At 45.6% G+C, this 19,725-nt stretch overlaps 2 protein-coding genes across 3 annotated transcripts in view; one reads left to right on the top strand and one right to left on the bottom strand.

Moving 5' to 3' along the window:
* LOC124473789 (protein FAM13A-like) overlaps nt 1-7,015 on the top strand; it is an 18,296-nt gene extending 11,281 nt beyond the window's left edge. The window contains exons 12-21 of the mRNA XM_047029464.1: nt 1,313-1,437; nt 1,549-1,736; nt 2,050-2,191; nt 3,585-3,666; nt 3,896-4,101; nt 4,233-4,316; nt 4,429-4,527; nt 4,680-4,888; nt 5,066-5,167; nt 5,621-7,015. Coding sequence (XP_046885420.1) covers nt 1,313-1,437; nt 1,549-1,736; nt 2,050-2,191; nt 3,585-3,666; nt 3,896-4,101; nt 4,233-4,316; nt 4,429-4,527; nt 4,680-4,888; nt 5,066-5,167; nt 5,621-5,744 — 1,361 coding nt within the window. The 3' untranslated portion in view covers nt 5,745-7,015. The remainder of the gene's footprint in view (nt 1-1,312; nt 1,438-1,548; nt 1,737-2,049; nt 2,192-3,584; nt 3,667-3,895; nt 4,102-4,232; nt 4,317-4,428; nt 4,528-4,679; nt 4,889-5,065; nt 5,168-5,620) is intronic.
* LOC124473515 (phytanoyl-CoA hydroxylase-interacting protein-like) lies at nt 5,785-19,725 on the bottom strand. Of its 2 annotated transcripts, none has more exons than XM_047029029.1 (5): nt 19,669-19,725; nt 10,910-11,106; nt 9,668-9,842; nt 9,078-9,195; nt 5,785-8,190 (listed from the first exon to the last, which is right to left on the bottom strand). In XM_047029029.1, exons 2-5 carry the CDS (start codon nt 11,072-11,074, stop codon nt 7,647-7,649), a joined length of 1,002 nt encoding a protein of 333 aa, XP_046884985.1. In that variant the 5' UTR covers nt 11,075-11,106; nt 19,669-19,725; the 3' UTR covers nt 5,785-7,646. The 2 variants fall into 2 exon arrangements, with proteins under 2 accessions (XP_046884985.1, XP_046884984.1); XM_047029028.1 differs by lacking the exon at nt 19,669-19,725 and adding an exon at nt 18,721-19,373.

Genomic DNA, 19,725 nt, shown 5'->3' with positions numbered 1-19,725 from the left:
AGATCCTTCCATCATAGTGCATGTCATTTTTGGTTTCTTGATACTCAGTCGTTGAATGTTGACATGCATCTCTGCGTCGTGAAAGCTAGGTGTGCTGGCTGTGGGCAGGTGTGTCGCAGCAGTCTAGGTGATGAGAAACCAGGAGGCTGACTGGCACAGTACACAGGACACAGCACACAGGACACAGCAGCACACAGGACACAGCACACAGGACACAGCAGCACACAGGACACAGCAGCACACAGGACACAGCAGCACACAGGACACAGCAGCACAGCAGGACACAGGACACAGGACACAGGACACAGCACACAGGACACAGGACACAGCAGCACACAGGACACAGGACACAGGACACAGGACACAGCACACAGGACACAGGACACAGCAGCACACAGGACACAGCACACAGGACACAGGACACAGCACACAGGACACAGCACACAGGACACAGCACACAGGACACAGCACACAGGACACAGGACACAGCACACAGGACACAGCACACAGGACACAGCACACAGGACACAGCACACAGGACACAGCACACAGGACACAGGACACAGCACACAGGACACAGCACACAGGACACAGCAGCACACAGGACACAGCAGCACACAGGACACAGCAGCACACAGGACACAGAACACAGGACACAGCAGCACACAGGACACAGCAGCACACAGGACACAGCAGCACACAGGACACAGCAGCACACAGGACACAGCAGCACACAGGACACAGCAGCACACAGGACACAGCAGCACACAGGACACAGCAGCACACAGGACACAGGACACAGGACACAGCAGCACACAGGACACAGGACACAGGACACAGCACACAGGACACAGCAGCACACAGCACACAGGACACAGGACACAGGACACAGCAGCACACAGGACACAGGACACAGCAGCAGCACAGGACACAGCAGCACACAGGACACAGCACACAGGACACAGCACACAGGACACAGCAGCACAGGACACAGCAGCACACAGGACACAGCAGCACACAGGACACAGCAGCACACAGAACACAGCAGCACACAGGACACAGCAGCAGACAGCAGCAGCTACCCCATACAGCCCTGGAGCTGGTTGTTGTTATCACGGTTGTTTGTTTTGGAATGACAGGTGATCAGCAACACAGCCTGGCTCTTGTTTGTTCAGACCTCTCTGTTGTAACAGTCTCCATGCATTCTCACTGTAAATAAAGGAAAATAGCAAATTCATCAAATTGATTATATCAAATGTATTACATTGTCTCTTAACACAGTATGTACCCTCTTCTCTCTCTCTACTCCCAGTCCAGCAGCTCTCTACTTCTACCTCCGAGGGGGGTGATGGTCCGGATCCTCAACCCCACCCTCAGCCCCACCCCCAGCCCCACCCCCAGACCCAGCCCCACCCCCAGCCCCATCCCCTGACCCACCCCCAGACCCAGCCCCATCCCCTGACCCACCCCCAGACCCAGCCCCACCCCCAGACCCAGCCCCACCCCCAGACCCAGACCCAGCCCCACCCCCAGACTCACCCCCAGACCCAGCCCCACCCCCAGACTCACCCCCAGACCCAGCCCCAGCGTTCCCCCAGCTCCAGCCCCCTGCTCCTGCACATCGCGGCAGCAGACTGCCCCCTGCCGTCCCCTCGATGTTCCAGCCTCAGCCTGAGTCAGCGCTTCAACACAGACCCCGACAGCGCGCCCTCACCCCCCTGCTCACAGATCAGGATGTAAGCTGTGGAGAAGTGTCTGTGTGTGTCTGTGTGTGTGTATGTGTGTATGTGTGTATGTGTATGTGGGGGGGGAGTAGTATAAGTGTATAAATTGTTATAGTATAAATATTAAAGTAGTATGAAAAAACATGCGTATAATTAAAAGCACAAAGTATATAAGGTACAAATACTTATACTTTATATAAGGTTATACTTACTTTATTACATCTAAGTATTTATTGATTTAGGCAACCTGGAGTCTATTTCTGGACTGAGTCAATACTTGCCTGCGTCAGGACGCACAGTGATGGATGTGTGTTATGGTGTCCAGGGCTCGCTGCAGTGTCAGGTCCCTGCCAGCAGAGAGCGCTCCCGAGGCGCTGTCAGTCCCCATGCTGAACAGACACATCCACCAGCTGAGGAGGAGGATCAGACGCTTTGAGGAGCGCTTTGAACTGGAGCGCCACTACCGGGTGAGAGGACGTCATGGCTGCAGGCTGCTGAGGAAATGTCGAGTCATTTCGCGCTTCAGCCTGCAGCAAGGGGAGGGATGCTTGGCTGCAGTTACAGTTTAGCTTCGCCTTGTTTTCGTGAGTGCATCATGAATGCTTCGCCTTGTTTTCGTGAGTGCATCATGAATGCTTCGCCTTGTTTTCGTGAGTGCATCATGAATGCTTCGCCTTGTTTTCGTGAGTGCATCATGAATGCTTCGCCTTGTTTGGGTGAGTGCTTCACATTGTTGACAACATACCTCCTCGTCTACGTATTTCACTGTGAAATGAAGTCCAGTTGGTTTGGTTTCCAATGACTTCAGGCAGGGGTTATGTCCTGACCGCACTTTTTCACTCAAGTTAAAGAAGTAGGGAATCTGATATATATTTAAGTACAAAGTAACCATTACTACTACCTGTTTTAGTGTCACACTGATAACTGGAACTAACATCAATTTAATACATGAATACAAAAACACTACAGGCGCATTCGCCGGGAATCCTTTTTGACGCTGACAATTTGGCGTCAAAAAGGATTCTCCCTCACATATGGCCATGGGTGATCAGGAATGTCTCTATTCTCAGTCATGTCATCATCGCTAGCTCCCTCTATAACAGTGTAATAATAACATAATATCAGTGTAACAGCAATGTAAAAAAAGTATAATAGCAACATAACAGTATAACAACAGTGTAACAAAAGTCTAATAACAGTGTAATAACAGTGTAATAACAGTGTAATAACAGTATAACAACAGTGTAATAACAGTATAATAACAGTGTAATAACAGTATAACAACAGTGTAATAACAGTATAACAACAGTGTAATAACAGTATAACAACAGTGTAACAACAGTATAATAACAGTGTAATAACAGTATAATATCAGTGTAATAACAGTGTAACAACATTGTAATAACAGTATAATAACAGTGTAATAACAGTATAATAACAGTGTAATAACAGTATAATAACAGTGTAACGTGTGTGAACATCAGCAGGAAACAACATGTGTCACTACGCCCTCAGCTCTTCAACCCTGGTCCTATTCTCTCCTCATAACACCCAAGACCAAGGCCATAATCTGAATATATATCCCCCCAATATTCAAATCTGGTCGAAATGTCCCCCCCAATATATTGATATAAACATATAAATGTGTTACGCTACGACAGGCAACCACGCACGCTGTCCCAAATGATCTTAACAAATGTAATTTGTCCCCCCCAATGTTGACTCCATGGCTATGGCCTTGCTACTGACAGATCAACAGGATGATGTTGCTTCTAGTGGTTATGAATGACAGAAAAGAGGTTTGTTGATTCTATCTTTGTCCTTGACGTGCCGTTTCCTTGGTGATTGTGTTTGTGGCAGCCGGCTCATAACGATAAGACAGCCCACCCAGAGATGTCCCGGCTGATGAAGGAGATCACCAGGTCACGCAAGCAGCTAAAAGGTGACAAGTTTTCCAGGTTTATGGTCTGGATCGGACTGGTCTAGTCTGGTCTGGACTTGTCTGTTCTCCATATTCATAAATACTCCTATGTACAGTATTGTTTCTAACCCCCCCCCCCCCTCCCCCCCTCCCCCCCTCCCTCCCTCCCTCCCCCCCTCCCTCCCCCCCCCCCTCCCTCCCTCCCCCCCTCCCTCCCTCCCTCCCTCCCCCCCTCCCCCCCTCCCTCCAGAGCTGAAGCTGCGTCAGTGCATGGAGGGGCTGAGGGATCAGGATGGAGCTCTGGGTTCCTGCAGGGCCGCCAGCGGCCAGCAGAGGGCGGTGGAGCAGCAGCACAACAGCAACAACAGCCGGCCCTCGCTGGAGGAGACCGTCCTGACCCTGACGCGCAGGCTGAGAGACCGGCGGGAGGAGCTCCACCTGCCGGACGATGTCAAGGTACTGGAGCTTCCTGCCACACGGGTGGACGTGGGACACCATGAAGAGGGGGGAGCAGTACTCGTGTGAAGGGTTCGGTGCATCTCAGGTCTTTCCTGACTACGGCTGTGTATGTGTGTGTGTCGTTCCAGGAGATGAACCAGGGTCAGATGGCTCTGGAGAAGGTCAGCCTGCAGAAGTGTCTGTTGTACTTTGAGAGCCTGCACGGCCGGCCGGTGAGAAGACCACACGTGCTGCATCTTCATTGTGGTCATACATGGTGGTTATGAACACGTCAAAAGGACCATGTGCATTGCCCCCCCACCCTGTGTGTGTGTGTGTGTACAGAGCTCCAGACAGGAGCGAGCCCTGATGAAGCCTCTGTACGATCGCTACCCCCGCCTGGTCAAGCAGCTTCTGTGCCCGACGCCGTTCATCCCCACCATAGTGAGTGTCTCTCTCTCTCCTTCTCTGCTGCTTCCACACAATCACTGTCACACACACACACACACAATCTCTGTCACACACACACACAATCTCTCTCACACACACACACCTCAACCCTCAGAAGCCTTGCTTAGGGGAGTGTGTACCCGCAGGAGGAAGAGGAGGGTTCTGATGAAGAGTGTGTGAAGGCCGGCCCCCAGCCCTGTGTCCCGGCGCCGCCTGGCGCGCCCTCGGACGTCTCTCTGCACGTCTCTCTGCACATGCCGTTCCTGGAGGACCCGCCCCTGCTGTCCCCTCTGGAGGAGGCCAAAGGTCTTCAGGCTCCCAGCGTCACCATAGCAACTCTCCACGAGGCACCAAGGTACAGATCAACTAATCCTCCCCCCCCCCCCAATTAATATGAGGTGTGGAAGTTTTAATGATTATAATTGTTGTTTTTTAGTCAGTATCTACACCCAAACACACACACTCTGCCACACAATCTCACTGAGTGTGTGTGTGTGTGTGCTGCGTCTCCTTTGGCCCCGCCCCTCTGCAGGGAGGAGCTCCTGGAGCAGCTAAAGATCACGCGGGGTGAGAAGAGGAGAGTGCGCCTGCTGCTGCGGGGCTTCGAGGAGACCTTCTCCTCCCAGACGGGGCGGTGAGACAAACACCCCACACCTCACTGCCTTTCACCTCAACTCTGCTTTTTTTTATTTTTTATTATTCATCTTTAAACAAACTGGAACATTTGGTTTTCATAGTTTCAACAATGCCATGTGAAAAACAAAAACATCCACAATAAAACCTAAACCCCCCCCCCCCCTTCATCATCAGAATGATAGAACAGTGAGATGCACATTCACTTAACGTCAACACCACATTGAAGCAGACGACAGCTCTGAACTGTACACATCTTTTGTTCTGTACATCTGGCTAATCAGTTAGTTTTTTTGTTGTCAAAAGTAAAATACAATATGTTCTGATTACAATACACAGTGTACAAAGCTATCTGAATAAGGCAACACAGGAACTAGACCAGTAAGAGGAGGGGGGGCTGCAGCTTATGCAGTCAGAAACGCTGAAGTGTGTGTGTGCATGTTGGTCTCAGTAGGAGTGTCCAGAAGGAGGACCGTGGACCAATGGCAGAGGAGTACTGCCAGTACAAAACCCTCAAAGGTAAGCTCCGCCTACTGGAAGCCCTGCTCAGTAAACAGGACACGCCCAAGACCTGCTGAGTCACCATTTCTCACTGGGACTTTTAATCTGAAAGTTTACTTTTAATTTTTTCATTTCAACACTCGAGGACTTTTTTTTTTTTTTAAGAGCGTTCATTGTTAAAAGTGAGATTTGGTGGTAGGCCTACTTCTCGTTTCATGCCATGCTTATTATGTTGATGCACTTTAAATGGTTTGACGTCCGCACTTGGAGAGAGAATTGACAAAATGAGATTATTTTAATATATTTGTCAACAACTCTCTTGTCTTGGTGACATAATAAAAAATATTGTTGTCATGAAGCTAATGTAGCAAGTGTACACGCCTTCATTCCAAGAAGAAAAAATAACGGATATTATAACAACAGTTGATGTTAGATACGTTAGCGATTTAAATGTTCTATTTATGGCACATTATTGTTTGTTTTGTTTTTTTCTTCCTGCAAAAAACACTGTTGTCAACATAGAACAGATACGTGGGTTAAGCTATAACGATGCGCTAAGTGCTGACTCGGCAAGAGGGATCTGTCACCCAAACACACAATCCGACAATCCTTTAGAATGTTTGTGAGGGTCAATCCGTTTTTGTCCTACATTGTGCTATGATATGTATTAGTAATCTCATAGTTAATATGAATTGTGACAATTCAAGTTATACATTACCCTTGGAAAAAGAATAGTTGTACATGTTAGCATAGTAGTGCAAGTAATTTTTGCTGTCAAATCTGGGGTTTTATCTCCTTTGCTAGAAAAAAAACCTGTTTTCCCCCTCCCATATATGCCATTCTTTACTATGATCAAAGCTTTTGACATTGTGCACTTCTGGTTTATATTTTTTATATATCAATAAAAAATAAATATTTTTTCACATTTACTCTGCTAAACACAGTTTCTGGTTTTTCTTTTAACTAGAATAAATAAAACGGTAGCCATGGTCGGTAGAGGTACTGATAGTTGTTAAACTCATGCTGCACAGAACTGCATCATGCTTTTAAAGGTTAGAGAAGTGCTTTGACTTCCAAGTTCAGACAGAGGTTGTTGCATTAGTAAAGTCTTTCTACAGCGGGTTTTTGTCTGTGTTTTTGCGTTACCTTTGGCATTAGGATGACGATGCTGCAGACCCAAGGTCAGTACCAGGCTCTACCACTACTAAGATCTGGAACAATATACTGAAACACTCAGGTGAGACCAAGGAACAAAAAATCTGGAGCACACAACAGAAAGAAGAACAGGTACAACGGATAGTCGGTAAAATGAGAACTAATTAAAAGTGTTTGAGGAAAATTAGGAAAAGAAAGGGGAGATAAGCTATGACTATCTGCGGGGTTTGTTAAAATGGTTAAAGGGTTCATCTATCAACCGGCGCTGGTTAACAGGGATGGATGGTAGGCTAACAGGCAGCGATGGATGGTTTGCTAGCGGGAACGGATGGTTTGCTAGCGGGAACGGATGGTTTGCTAGGGGGAATTGATGCTTGGTTAGCAGGCAGCGATGGATGGTTTGCTAGCGGTAACGGAATGCTCGGCTGGCTAGGCCAGAGGGACGGTGGGGTGCACGGAGGGTTGGTCAGGGTCCCACATCTCAGCTATAGCAAGCTCAGATTCTTCCGTGGAGGCGGTTGGAGAGCTCCCCTCAGTAGATGGTGATCCTCTCAGACAGGCAAGGGGGATGAATGTGTGTGTGTGTGTGAGAGCACTTAACACTCTTTCTCCAAAGAGGATGCATTGCAGAGATATGTAGCTAATGTTTAGATTTGATGTGTGTGATAAGTCTTTTTGGTGTGTGTCTACATGTGTGTTCAGGAGAGGAGGGGGGGGGGGGTGGGAGGTAATAGTGTGTGTGTAGGGTTACATAGGCCTGTGTGTGTGTGTGTGTGTGTGTGTGTGGCGGTTAAAAGTCTCCCAGGCCGGAGCCTCTCGCAGGCCTAGCGGCCCACGCTGATGTTGCACGTCTTACAGCTGGGGTCCTTCTTGGCGTTGAAGGTGGACAGGCTGTTCAGCTGATGCCCGCTGATCTCAGCCACGGTGCCCTGTGCCAGGTCCAGGGGCTCAGTGTAGATCACCTCCAGGATCACGTCCTGGGCGTGGTGGAACACCAGCCCCGCCCCCTCGCCCTCCTCCCGGACGCACGTCAGGAAGCGGTTGTTGGTGATGTCCAGCGCCGAGAGCCTCTGCTTGCAGAAGTCGTCCCCGGGGGAGCCCTGAGGAGCCAGGACCAAGATGACGTAGTGGTAGGCCGTGTACATGCAGTAGAAGTCCGCAAAGTAGAGGTTGGTGTTGGGGTTGAACAGGGCTTCAGCCTGCACCTGGAAGCGCATGCGGCCGTAGGTGGAGTCCTGGGGGGGCTTGCCGGTGTTGAACTCGGTGTTGCAGCTGAAGAAGATGCCCTCCAGCTTGCCGCTGATGGGGGAGCCGTGGCTGCCGCTGTTGTCCTTCACCGAGGGCAGCATGCGGTTGTTTTGGTGCTCCCTGCAACAAGACAGACAGAACATCATCTACAATGAGGCTTCGGATTACACCAGTCAAACCGTTTATACTTTTATGTTTAGTTATTGTAATGTATCCGTTTATGGAAATGTGTTACTTTTTGGCATTAGGGGATTACTTATTTTTTTATCAACATGGTTGAGACACAAAATATAATAGGTCTGATTCATTCAAATTCGATCAATTTCATCTGGTTAGACCAAATAACAATTTTGGGGGGTTTAAGATAAACAGACATGTTAGGCACAAAGGACCTTAGGGGAAAGACTGTTCTCAGTTTCTCTGGATTGCATAAATGAACAGAATAACATTCAAAGCACAGGGTTTTTCCGAGGTAGGAAATTGCAAGTCGCGTCGCCTGTTAAGTCTAGGCACTGCAGATTCAAATATCAGAGTAATTACAGTGCTTCCACTTTAAAGGTTGTCATTATAATCATAACTGTCCTTTTGTTATGGTAATTATGTAATTACTCAGATCCAACCGAGGTCATCTGTACAGAGGCTTCCCCACAGGCAGCCACAAGGTGGGGCTATTTTGTCGACCATCGAAAACAAAGTTGTATATAGGAATGATGTACTTTAGTCATTTAGCTCAATGAATTATAATCAAATTGTCATTAAATCAAATTCATCAACCTAAACTGGGTTGAATGTTGATATGTTGAAAAGAGAGACTTAAAGTTAATGCAAATGAGAATGCACAAACCCTCATGATGTTTCTCATAATTGAGACATAGAAAGAGCTTTAGGCAGACTTTCCTGCAATAAACGTAAGAAGCAACAGAAGAGGACCTTTCAACATGACCATGCCCGGAATAACTGTAAGAGGTCAGAGGTTATATATGGTGTGGGTGTGTGTTGACCCCTACCTTGCTTGGTCAAAGTACTCTTTGTTATGGTTCCTGTAGAAGACAGAGAAACGCAGCATCCTGCCAGCGATGACCTCTGCCTTCTCCAGAAGCTGGGTCAGATGCACCGAGGAGTAATCTACAAACGGGGAACAGAACATCTTAACGCAAATACACCCAGAAGAAAATCTCACCACGCTGCTGTACTCTTTAAGTCAGAAGCAAGACTGGCCGTCTAGACATAAACACTGCGGCTCATTAAGCATCCCCTCCAACTGCCAACTGCTGAGTGCCCTCCAGCTTTCTGACACATTACTTCCTGCCTTCCGCCTCTCCCTGCGCTGTCTAACGCCCCCCCCCCGACCCTGCAACAGCACCTGCACCTTGCTCCGATACTCAGTCGGCTGCATCCCCCAGCCCTGCCTAGCTCTGCTCATTACAGACCCTTCCACTCAGCGCCTCTCTCTCTGTACCTCTGTCTCCCTCTCTGTATCTCTCTCTCTGTACCTCTCTCTCTCTGTACCTCTCTGTATCTCTCTCTGTACCTCTCTCTTTCCCTCTCTGCATCTCTCTCTCTCTGCCCTGCTGTGCCCCTGTCCTCCCTCCCTCACCGGCGGTGCAGAACTCGATGATCTCGCTCCACTCTGACACGGCGTAGTCTCCGTCGCTCTGCTTGGACGCCGTCTGGACCGCCACCGTGTACTCTGTACGAGGGCTGAGGAACCAATGGCCTCGAACCGTCATGGGGAGAGGCACTGCCTTTGCTACCAACTTGGTGGGGACATCCTGGAGGGAGGGAGGGACAAAGTAGAAAACGTGGGAGAGTGTTGATAAGAGATTACACATCACATCCTGCACACATGCTTTCCATCCACACATGAACACACTAGAGACAGAAGCTCCAGCTTACAAGCTTTCAGCTACACAGACAACATATTGACCCTCATATCCCCCTATGTCAATCTGTATAAAAAAGAAAAAAAGAAATCACAAGTCTAGTGTATTATGCGCCTTTCTTCTCTTCGTCCAGCTCAGTTCCAATATCCCTGCACAGTAGTAAGAGGTCTCACCTCACACACTGAGAAAGAAAACATCCAATTTAAAAACCTTAAAGACTCCAGACACTCAGGACGAGATTGGAAGAGGGGAGTTGTGAAACTCGTATAATGTGTGTAAAGATAACCAATCCAATCCATGAGGTTAACTTCTGAAAGAGCTACAACCACAAATTGCTTGCGGAATGACTTGTTTTCCCCAGTGCAGTGGTAGCTTGTCCGCCAGGCTGTTTAAGTGTGAACGTGCGGTGTGTGTGTGTTTATTAATATTAGTGCCTGGGTTCTGGAATGGTTGTCGTAGGGTGTGTGTAAGCGTTTGTTCCAGGAAGGAGTGCAAGGTTACTGTGTGTTTAGGTTTTGTTTGGAGTAAAGCTTTCACAAGGTGGGCACACTGGCTGATGTTCTTGTTGTCTGGTGTTGTGTGCACAAAATGGCCTTCAAGGTGACTCAGCAACTAATGTGGGCAGTTGCCTAATATCTTTAATTTGCTTACGTAATGGATTCCTAAGACGTTACTCCATCGACATGATGAGAAAAATGAAGGAAGTCAAGATTTCAGCTTCAGTGCTGGCAAAAGTACACACATCCTTCATTCAAGTAGAAGTACAGATACTCGTATTGAAAAAGACTCATGTAAAAGTACTGACTACACTTTTTCACTCAAATTAAAGTAAAGAAGTGTGGGATCTGTCGATAGTTTACCTTGTGTTTGAACGTTTCTGTCGCTAGTTTACCTTGTGTTTGAACGTTTCTGTCGCTAGTTTACTTTGTGTTTGAACTTTACTGTCGCTAGTTTACCTTGTGTTTGAACTTGTTGGAGTTCTTGTTCTCCTTCTTGTTGAGGTCGATGAAGTAGTGTGTGATGCGTTCCTTCACGCGAGGCTCCATATCCCAGCAGATCTTAAAGGAGTCACAGGTGATGTTGCTGATCTTGATGTGCTGAGGAACAGGAAGTTCCTCCATCTCCACGATGCCGCTGTCCTGGGATTTATTTCCTGTGGGACAGCAGGACGAGGAGGGTTCGGTTTGAAAGGAGGGTGGGGGTCCAAATCACCGTTATATCATTAAAAAGGCTAATTTAATGAACTAAAGAAAAAAATAAGTGTTGCAATGCGCTACAGTCTAGCTTCATGGCGTCGTTTCGGCGAGGCCACACAGACACACACACACACACAGACACACACACAGCAGAGATCCCAGCCGTCACTCTGCGTGCTCCATGTTGAAGCGCCTGCCCCCGAGCAGGGAGAGAGAAGTCGGCCGCCCTGCCTCGTGTGTACAGTACCTGTTGCCATGGCGACGGTCCAATTCTCTTTCGGCTTTGCTGGCGCCCATAGGCCGGCATTAAATATTTCAAGCACCGATTATTGTCGGAAAGGTATTTTTTCTACAGAGCTTCATTTCAGTTTCTCTCTCATGACCAGATTCAACTGAGGACCAAAACGAGAGCCTAGATTTCACTGTTTTAAACCTCACAAACTGCACATCAACTGTTTAATCCAAAATCTGTCCTTGCCTTTGTGAATAGCATGTGTATTTCTTAAAAGCAGTCAGTTCATGCATTCTTAATGCAGCACTGGTGCTCAACACAATCCATGCACAGAGAAATGCACCAAAACAACCGTCTGAAAAGGGGCTTTGTAGTTCCAGAGTTGAATATAGACTCTACAACACTATAAAACACGCACTTGGCATGGCAACAATGTGTTTTCTGTGTGAGCTCCAACTACAATCCCTGGACAGAATAATGTGGAATTCCGGGCTGTGAAGACAGCACTGAGGGGACAATGGGACAAGCACCAGACCATGGAACGCTCATCGCCTAACATGAGCTTGAGAGCCTGGGTGTTAATTGAGGGATTCTATTCAACATGGTGCGGTGGTTTCTTGAAGCTCAACGGTTCATGGGTGAAAACCCTGATGTTGTGTCCGGTTGTCCATTCACAAGGGGATTATTTACTAAACAAGACCTAAAGCGGTTATGGTATTTGTAGTCATGAGAAAATACCCTTCCTCACTCGCTAATATAGAAGTTTTTGTTAGGTGTTTTAAGACTTCAGGATTTCAACTGTAGAAACTGGGTCTCTTTTAAACCGAGGAATATATTGACCATGGGGAACACAACTCAGATGTATTGTTTTCTCTCTTGTTAAATCACCCAACCTACATTTGTCCTAATCACTAGTTAGCTGATTAGCAGGAATATGAATCTGTACCTCACAGCGGTCTCCTTTTCGTCCTCACAGGCTAAGCTGATCACAGAATGGATTGGGCCACATTGGAATCAATCTAATAAACCAACTAGCATAGCATAGCTTGGACTAAAGAGCAACATTACTGTTCTGACAATGATGCCAGTGAAACACTGGATGAGTGTCCAGCGTTATGTAGCCTCTGCACTACACACACCGTGAACCACTTCTTAAACCCTTGGCTATATTGCTATGAGAAAATACATACATTTCTCAATTGCCCGATTGTCCACGATTCGAAATTGTCTTTTGGTCTAGTGGCCAACCAACTCCACGGTAACCAGGATAATGTCATAATGTATTTAGCAGACGCTTTTAACCTAAGCAATTTACACTAACAGACCAGGGAGGTTGGAACCTTGTGGTCTGCAGTCAAGTACTGTAACCACTGAGCTACACCCCACCCTGAAGGTGATCTTAAGATTAAAGCGCTGCAGGCCGATTGGAATCTAAAAGCCCAGAAGCTCCTCAGAGTTAACCCACACAGCAGCAATTTACATTTACATTTTAGTCTTTCAGCAGACTCTTTTATCCAGAGCGACTTACAGTAACTACAGGGACATTCCCCCTGGGGCAAGTAGGGTGAAGTGCCTTGCCCAAGGACACAACGTCATTTTGGCTCGGCCGGGAATCGAACTGGAGACCTTCAGGTTACCAGCCCGATTCCCTCACCCTTCAGCCACCTGACTCCTGCAATGCCACAGCACACATCACACCACAAGAGTGCAAAGTTAACTCCTTATCTGTTTAGACTAATTAACCTGTTAGTCTAACCATTACACAGACACATTCAGAAAAGGTAAGCCTCACTAATGCAATTAATGTTTTCCCAACACACAATAACACACACAGGTCTACTAACACACAGATTGGTGATATTATTTGGGAAGGGAAATCATATCCGGTATACAAATAGAAGAAGCTGACACAAAATATAGATTTTAAGGATACGTATGTCTTATATTATACATTTTACATTTTTTACATGACATTTTAGTCATTTAGCAGACGCACTTATCCAGAGTGACTTACAGTATATACAGGGACATTCCCCCCGAGACAAGTAGGGTGAAGTGCCTTGCGCAAGTACACAAGGTCATTTTCCACCGTCAGGAACCGAACCGGCAAACTTCTGATTGGTGGCCCGATTCCCTAACCGCTCAGCCATCTGACCCCCCCCCCCCCACACACATGACTTACATAGTCCAATTAATAATAATGATCATCATTGGTTGTTATCCTATAATCCACTATTTGGCAGTAGTTTTCGACCTAATAACCTTTGGATTGTTAACCATCAATTACTCCTCTTTAAAAAAACGTTCATGCTCTCTCCCCTGAATAAAATATATGGCTCCTTCCAGTCTGGGCCTCTCTCCAGAGAGAGACTGAACGGAGGAGGGAGGTCAAACAGTGAAGGGAAAATAAAAGCATATCATGCTTAATAAAGAGCTCTTGCAGACTAGCATTCTCTCATCAGCAGCACAGTGTTCTCCCGGGCCCCCTTTCTGAATGACCCAAGTTGCTTTCCAACCAGGTAGAAAAGAGTGATTAGGCATTTACCGGCCTGCCTAACAGCTAAACTCGCTATCTACACAGTACAACCGATGTCAAAGCTAAACGTTGCCAGATAAAAGTTGCCTTCTTCGTTTGCTACGGAGAGACTGCACGGGTTTTGTAAATTTTGATTTACAGCAACCAGTTGCACCTTCTATGCAAAAATATAGATTTAATGTAAGCTACTGTAAGACTTGGCCTCGCACCTGTCGCATGTACACTCGGCTGACGGTCGCCCGTACTCGGGGTTGAAACCCGCCATCTTCCGCGCGAAAACAGCAAGCTACGCCAACGAAAAACTAGGTATTAGCTAGCTGGCGCGGGTGGCTTGTATAGCTACATACCTGAGGTGTGAGTTTAACCGATCTATACAGGATATATTACCTCGACATTGACAACGCTTCTTCCAGACTGTAGTCAAGACAGGCAGACATGCAAGCACCAAAGCCCACTCTTTCAACAGACGGACATATTTGAACGCTAGACTAGCTACCTTCCTTAGTGGCTTACTGTAGTGGAGTTTGCGATTTATCTTTCTTCAGCTAGCTACACAGAAGTGAGCTATCCTCAAATCTGTCGATCCGGGGCAGACATTACCGTATGTCAGACCGTAAGTCAGACTGCACCGCCAAATTAGCTTCGACCAATGTCTTGCGATAACCGTGCGAGTTTTTAAATGGTCAATTTAACCTAGCTACAGGGCCATTTAGCTTGACTAACCCGAAAGCTAGCTAGTCGTTGGCTTTAACGTCGTACCCTTTTTTCATCTGGTCGTTCATGCAGAATGTCTGGACTGCTGTTTGGGGGTTAATTCTCCTGGCAGTGGCAGATTCTTGAGATCAGTTGTTTTTTAGCTTTAATAATAAGATTAATCACGGCAATTTTAGTGCTAATGTAATCCCCTCCCCCAAGAAAAATTTAAAGCACAAAAATAAAAAACATAAGGTCAGTTTTAATTCATAAGGCATCCGATTCTAGGCTACAGCACCGTCTTAAATGCTTGATTACATTTGACAAAAATGTGAGTGCACAAGAAATCCTACTTTGTCATGACAACCAGCCCTCACGACGTGGTACTGTGTGAACTGAAGATGACTGAGCTGTGGTTATGAATGTCAGCCGCCAGCAGATTGCAGCTAACTCACAGGTGCTTAGGTGTTTAGCACAGAGCCAAATTTCCCAATAGGAATATCAACATGGTAAGGGGCTGACTATCATTAAATCTGCATTGCAGTATCCAGACTGTGTTTCAACTATCATGTGCAAGGTACTGAGGCAAAATTGAAAGTGTTGCTTCTGGCAGCCTGAGTTTTTTTGCTCCTATGCTGTCTGAGCAAAAAATACCCAAGTGTCAGAGATACACAAAGACCTACGACATACGGCCACATGCAGTAACTGTGTCTTACACATGACTGCAAGCACATCAGTAACAAATATCAAGTAACAAAGAGACTATAAAATAACCACATAGAGAGGAAAGCAATGACTAGTGGATTTGGAGTGAAGGATTCATAGAAACACAAAATAACATGGAACAGGGTCTGTTCTAAATTTAGCCATCTGTTCTTGCAAATTAATTAAATCTGAAAAGGCTTCTTGAGAAAATAAGATAAGAGTGCTCATTCTTGTAAAAAAAAGAAGAAAAAGTGGTGAGTCATTGTGTCACATTAACATTTAATTAGCATTTTTCACTGGAGTTGGGGAAATTACCTCAACAGCTTTTGTTTAGTCTTCCTTTGGTGGTAATGTTACCTACACAGCATTTCGCATAGTAGGCTTACATCATTTTGTCCATTTGAAATGGTAGTTACACTTATTTCTAACAAGCTCTCAAGGGACTGTTTCCCCTAAAACACACACAATCTTATTCCAGGCTTCATAAACCATAATTCAAACAATACATTTCATACTACAGACCAACCTGATGCTTAATATTTCTGTTTCTGGCAAAAACCCAATAAGGTTGTGGCTAAAATCCCAAAGAACTGTTAGAAAATGGTCCCATTTGGTGGACATTAGTCATCTTATTGATAATATCTCTTGCCAGGCACGTGCAGGGCGAGTCCGCCCACAGGAAATATGGCCTACCCTTAGTCAGCCATGATGTCACAGAAATAATCTCTGGATTCAGATTTGCATACCAAATCTGGTATAAACTGTATTTGTCACACAGCACTAAAGGCTCAAAGAAAAATGTAATTCACTTAGCAGGCATTGCATATAAAGTACCGCAGACAATTAAGGATCAGAAGTGTACGTTATTTCAGTGGTCAAGGAACTGTCTGTTTGCATCAGTTGCATCTATTGTTTTTTGTTAATTCTTTCTCATTTGTTTTAATGTGGAAGATTTACTATGGGAGATGAAGTTCTGTAACTGCAGGTTATTTTTACTACTGGTTGTATTTTTTGTAGATGAGTCTCTTTTTCTCTTATTCCCTCTCTCGTCCACACACAAACACACACACACACACACACAGTGCTTGGTTACATTACTGTAACGACACCCATCCATCATAGCATCTCAAATACATAATGGACACAGGACATTACTCTATCCCTGCATGTTCCATGTGTCACTTCCAGCTTGCATGCAATGATTCACAAGAACTTTGGGTGATTTAATCTATTTTGTTCAAATTGAATAGAGATCTGGTTAAAACAAGAACACACTGTATCACATCCAACACATTGGAAAAAGTCTTACAATCTGTTCCTCTAGATCTTAAGCATTATTTAGTTAAGTTAGTGGTACTAAAATACAGCGTGCAGTATTATATGTGGATGTTTGTCAGAACATGTAAGGGCATAGCCCCTAGATGTTTTCTCTAAAAGAGTGACAAATGAGCTCATCCTGAATAAGAGAACATAAGATACACTAAAACTGCAAGTGACAACTTCTCTCTGACAAAAGTAAGATGAGTTAGTTTATAGAACATATCATTTTAAAATGTAAACCTGATTTATGCATATGATCCCACCCTATGTGTTATCCGCCAGTATTTGCAGTTTATTGGGATTCTGATGGCATTAAGAGTCTATCAACAGCTATGGGCTGAGCAGATGGATATTCACATGTAAATGAGAGATCTAATGCTGAAGCAAAAAAGATGATATCTGATGACACTATTGTCTTGGGTAAACAGTTTACTGGGTAGTTCAATGGATTTGAAGTACTTTAGGATGATAACTGTCTCAAATGACTACTGCTGAGGTAGTTTGGAACACATCTGTCACGATGAACTATGACCTCAGACTCCAGCAAACCTTGCCCTTGGACTTGACTTGAGAAACTTGTTTACTCAGGCCTGTTCCTCCTGTTTCTCTGAGTCTGGATGGTGATAGTCCTTCCTTGTTGTCACATCAACAGTGCTGAGGTATCTCAAGGACACTGAACCACTATTTACACTTACTCATCTGACAAACAGAAGACTGCTTGTTATGTTGCTGCAGAGAAACCCCTCTAGTAAACCTGCAGCACACAGACAGAGCTGCCATACACAGGAACTTCAATTAAGTCCAGCCCCAGTTACAGCCTATACCACTACTAAAATTACAGCTTGGAGGCCTATTAGGATATCAACTGCATCTCCAAATTACATTTGGACCAGCGCTAATGGCAAATGAGGAAATTAGCCAGCGGCTGCAATGGCCTCACCGTGGTCAAATAAACTGCTTGTGTCCCTTCATGAAGACCACTGAAAATCAACACATGAATACAGCAGACAAACACCCTGTGTACCAATCAAATGAAGCTTTGTGAGTGATGATTTGAAGCGCTGAAATTGAAGAAGCACTTGTATTCTCTAAAAACGTACACTTGTGTCAGACCCACAGTACTGTTAAATGTATCTACTTATCTAGGTCTACATTTACCATAACTAAGGGTCTGTACTTAGGGGGTAGGCTATGATTAGTGGCATACATATGCACCATAAAGGCTTCTGAATTTGATTAAATTACATGGAAATGCTACTGATGACGTACAGAACTAGGTATATCACTGCCAGTCAGACTGTCTCATGCAATGAACAGGTCTTATACTTATATGATATTTGCTATGATATCCTGCTGAGTATGGACATTTTCCGTTGCCGGCCACAAAAGGCAATATATGGTATTTTTTTTGCCTACGCCTGGAATTCACGCCTCACGCATGGCCCTTACTGTAAAAATCTATAGGATATTTCGTCGAGCTATGCAATCAGAGTCTCTCCACCGCCATGTGGCAATCTGTTGTTTCAAAGCTTTCCGACCATGTGTGAATTTCATTTTAAACTTTTTGTCTCGTTGTCCTGGAACGTGCAAAGCCTAATTTGGTGTTTCACCGGTGCCAGCTCTGGTCCGTGTCCATGGTGCTGAAAAGATGAAAACCCACCTGCGCGCCACTCCAGCGCACAGATACTACGACTGCATTCTAGACCATGTTACTCTAGTACTGTTTCTATGTATACATTTTTTTGCTCAAATGTCAACCACTGAAACAAGCAAATTTTTCTTTTGGAGAAAGATAATGTGCATTGACGCCCTAATCTATTCCGCGCACGCACCAGCACACCACTCCATCTAAAGAAAGAGGACCTGTAAAACAGCTTCTAGTTTTGCGTTTTTACCACAATATAAGGGAGAAGTATTTCATAATTGGAGGTTATTTTGGCAGTGGTGCACCTTGCTATCAACAAGGTTGTTCAGACTCTCATTATAATCAACGAACATGCTCACAGGCAAAATAATTTGATTTTCGAACCATGAAACGCCCATACTTTGCATGACAATATTAAATGCTGAATTTGTGTTACTTACCCTCTCTCTCGCATAACTGTATGGCATCTAAACTGAGGTTCTTTAACATGCCCTCGCACGGACTCATTGGGCTCGTTATGTTGTGTGCCAAACTCGGAACCTCCATCTCCACTACAAAGCCTGGATGCCTCTCCCGGTGCCGGTGAAATTTCGCTCGTTTTGCCGCAGGACTCGCCTCCTCTCACGTTCGATAGGAAAGAAAGAGATACAGTGCCCGGTTATCAGCCCCTTTTGCTCCCTAGTAGCTCCTCTCTCAAGGGTGGTGCGGCTAAAGGCGCGTCAGCGAATCGTCACCAACTCAAAGCACATCGCTAAATTGACGCTGCAACGTGAGAGGCAAAAAGGGTAGATATAGTGAGGCTTCGACTTGTTAATGTAGACGTTTTACTGTCCTGTACACGTCTTACTTTTTTGTTGTAGAAGCGCATGCTGTGAAAGCCACAAGTGTTGTTTCCGTCGCGCGGGACAGGCACACAGGAATAAGGGATTAGCTGCGCGGGGGCATTGCAAATTAAATGGCCTCTTATGTAACCAGATTACCAGGGTGCTCCCCTCCTGGTGTGAATCTGAGTGTAAACCTACAGTAGGCTACAGACATTCTTTATTTCGCGTTTTGTAACGTCACACAAGAGGGTCCGTACATCTCCTTATATGGACTTATGGCCGCGTCTGCAGCTATACCAACCAGGGAGCGCAGGTGCATGTGACTTCATGAATTAGATGAAAACGACCTCTCTACATGACAAGAATAATGTGTTCTATACATTCGCTGCCAATTCACTGTCACTGGCCTTTAGCCATGGTCCTTTTCATTAGTTAAGATTTTGTTTAATTTAAACTCTAATGAATATATTGTCACATAGGACTACACATTCAGTATTTATTAATGGCTAAATTATGAATGCATTAATTAAATTGTCTCAATGTGATTGATAAGCAGTTACTGACCTTTAAATAATGCTTCCCTCACTGTGTATGTTAGTGTGCACACAGCATGTGTGTGTG

The sequence above is a fragment of the Hypomesus transpacificus genome, chromosome 11 (assembly GCF_021917145.1).
Source record: "Hypomesus transpacificus isolate Combined female chromosome 11, fHypTra1, whole genome shotgun sequence".
Lineage (NCBI taxonomy): Eukaryota > Metazoa > Chordata > Actinopteri > Osmeriformes > Osmeridae > Hypomesus > Hypomesus transpacificus.
Note: the sequence above shows the minus strand (reverse complement) of the source record. Positions and strands in the feature narration are given on the sequence as shown.

Excerpts from the sequence above, each read along its gene's own strand:
- LOC124473515 (XM_047029028.1), bottom strand. The coding sequence starts at position 18,826 with ATGGAGGTTCCGAGTTTGGCACACAACATAACGAGCCCAATGAGTCCG. Across the intron at positions 11,107-18,720 it reads ACAGTTATGCGAGAGAGAGG|GAAATAAATCCCAGGACAGC; the intron begins GTAAGTAACACA and ends GCTGTCCCACAG. Across the intron at positions 8,191-9,077 it reads GAGTACTTTGACCAAGCAAG|GGAGCACCAAAACAACCGCA; the intron begins GTAGGGGTCAAC and ends GTCTTGTTGCAG.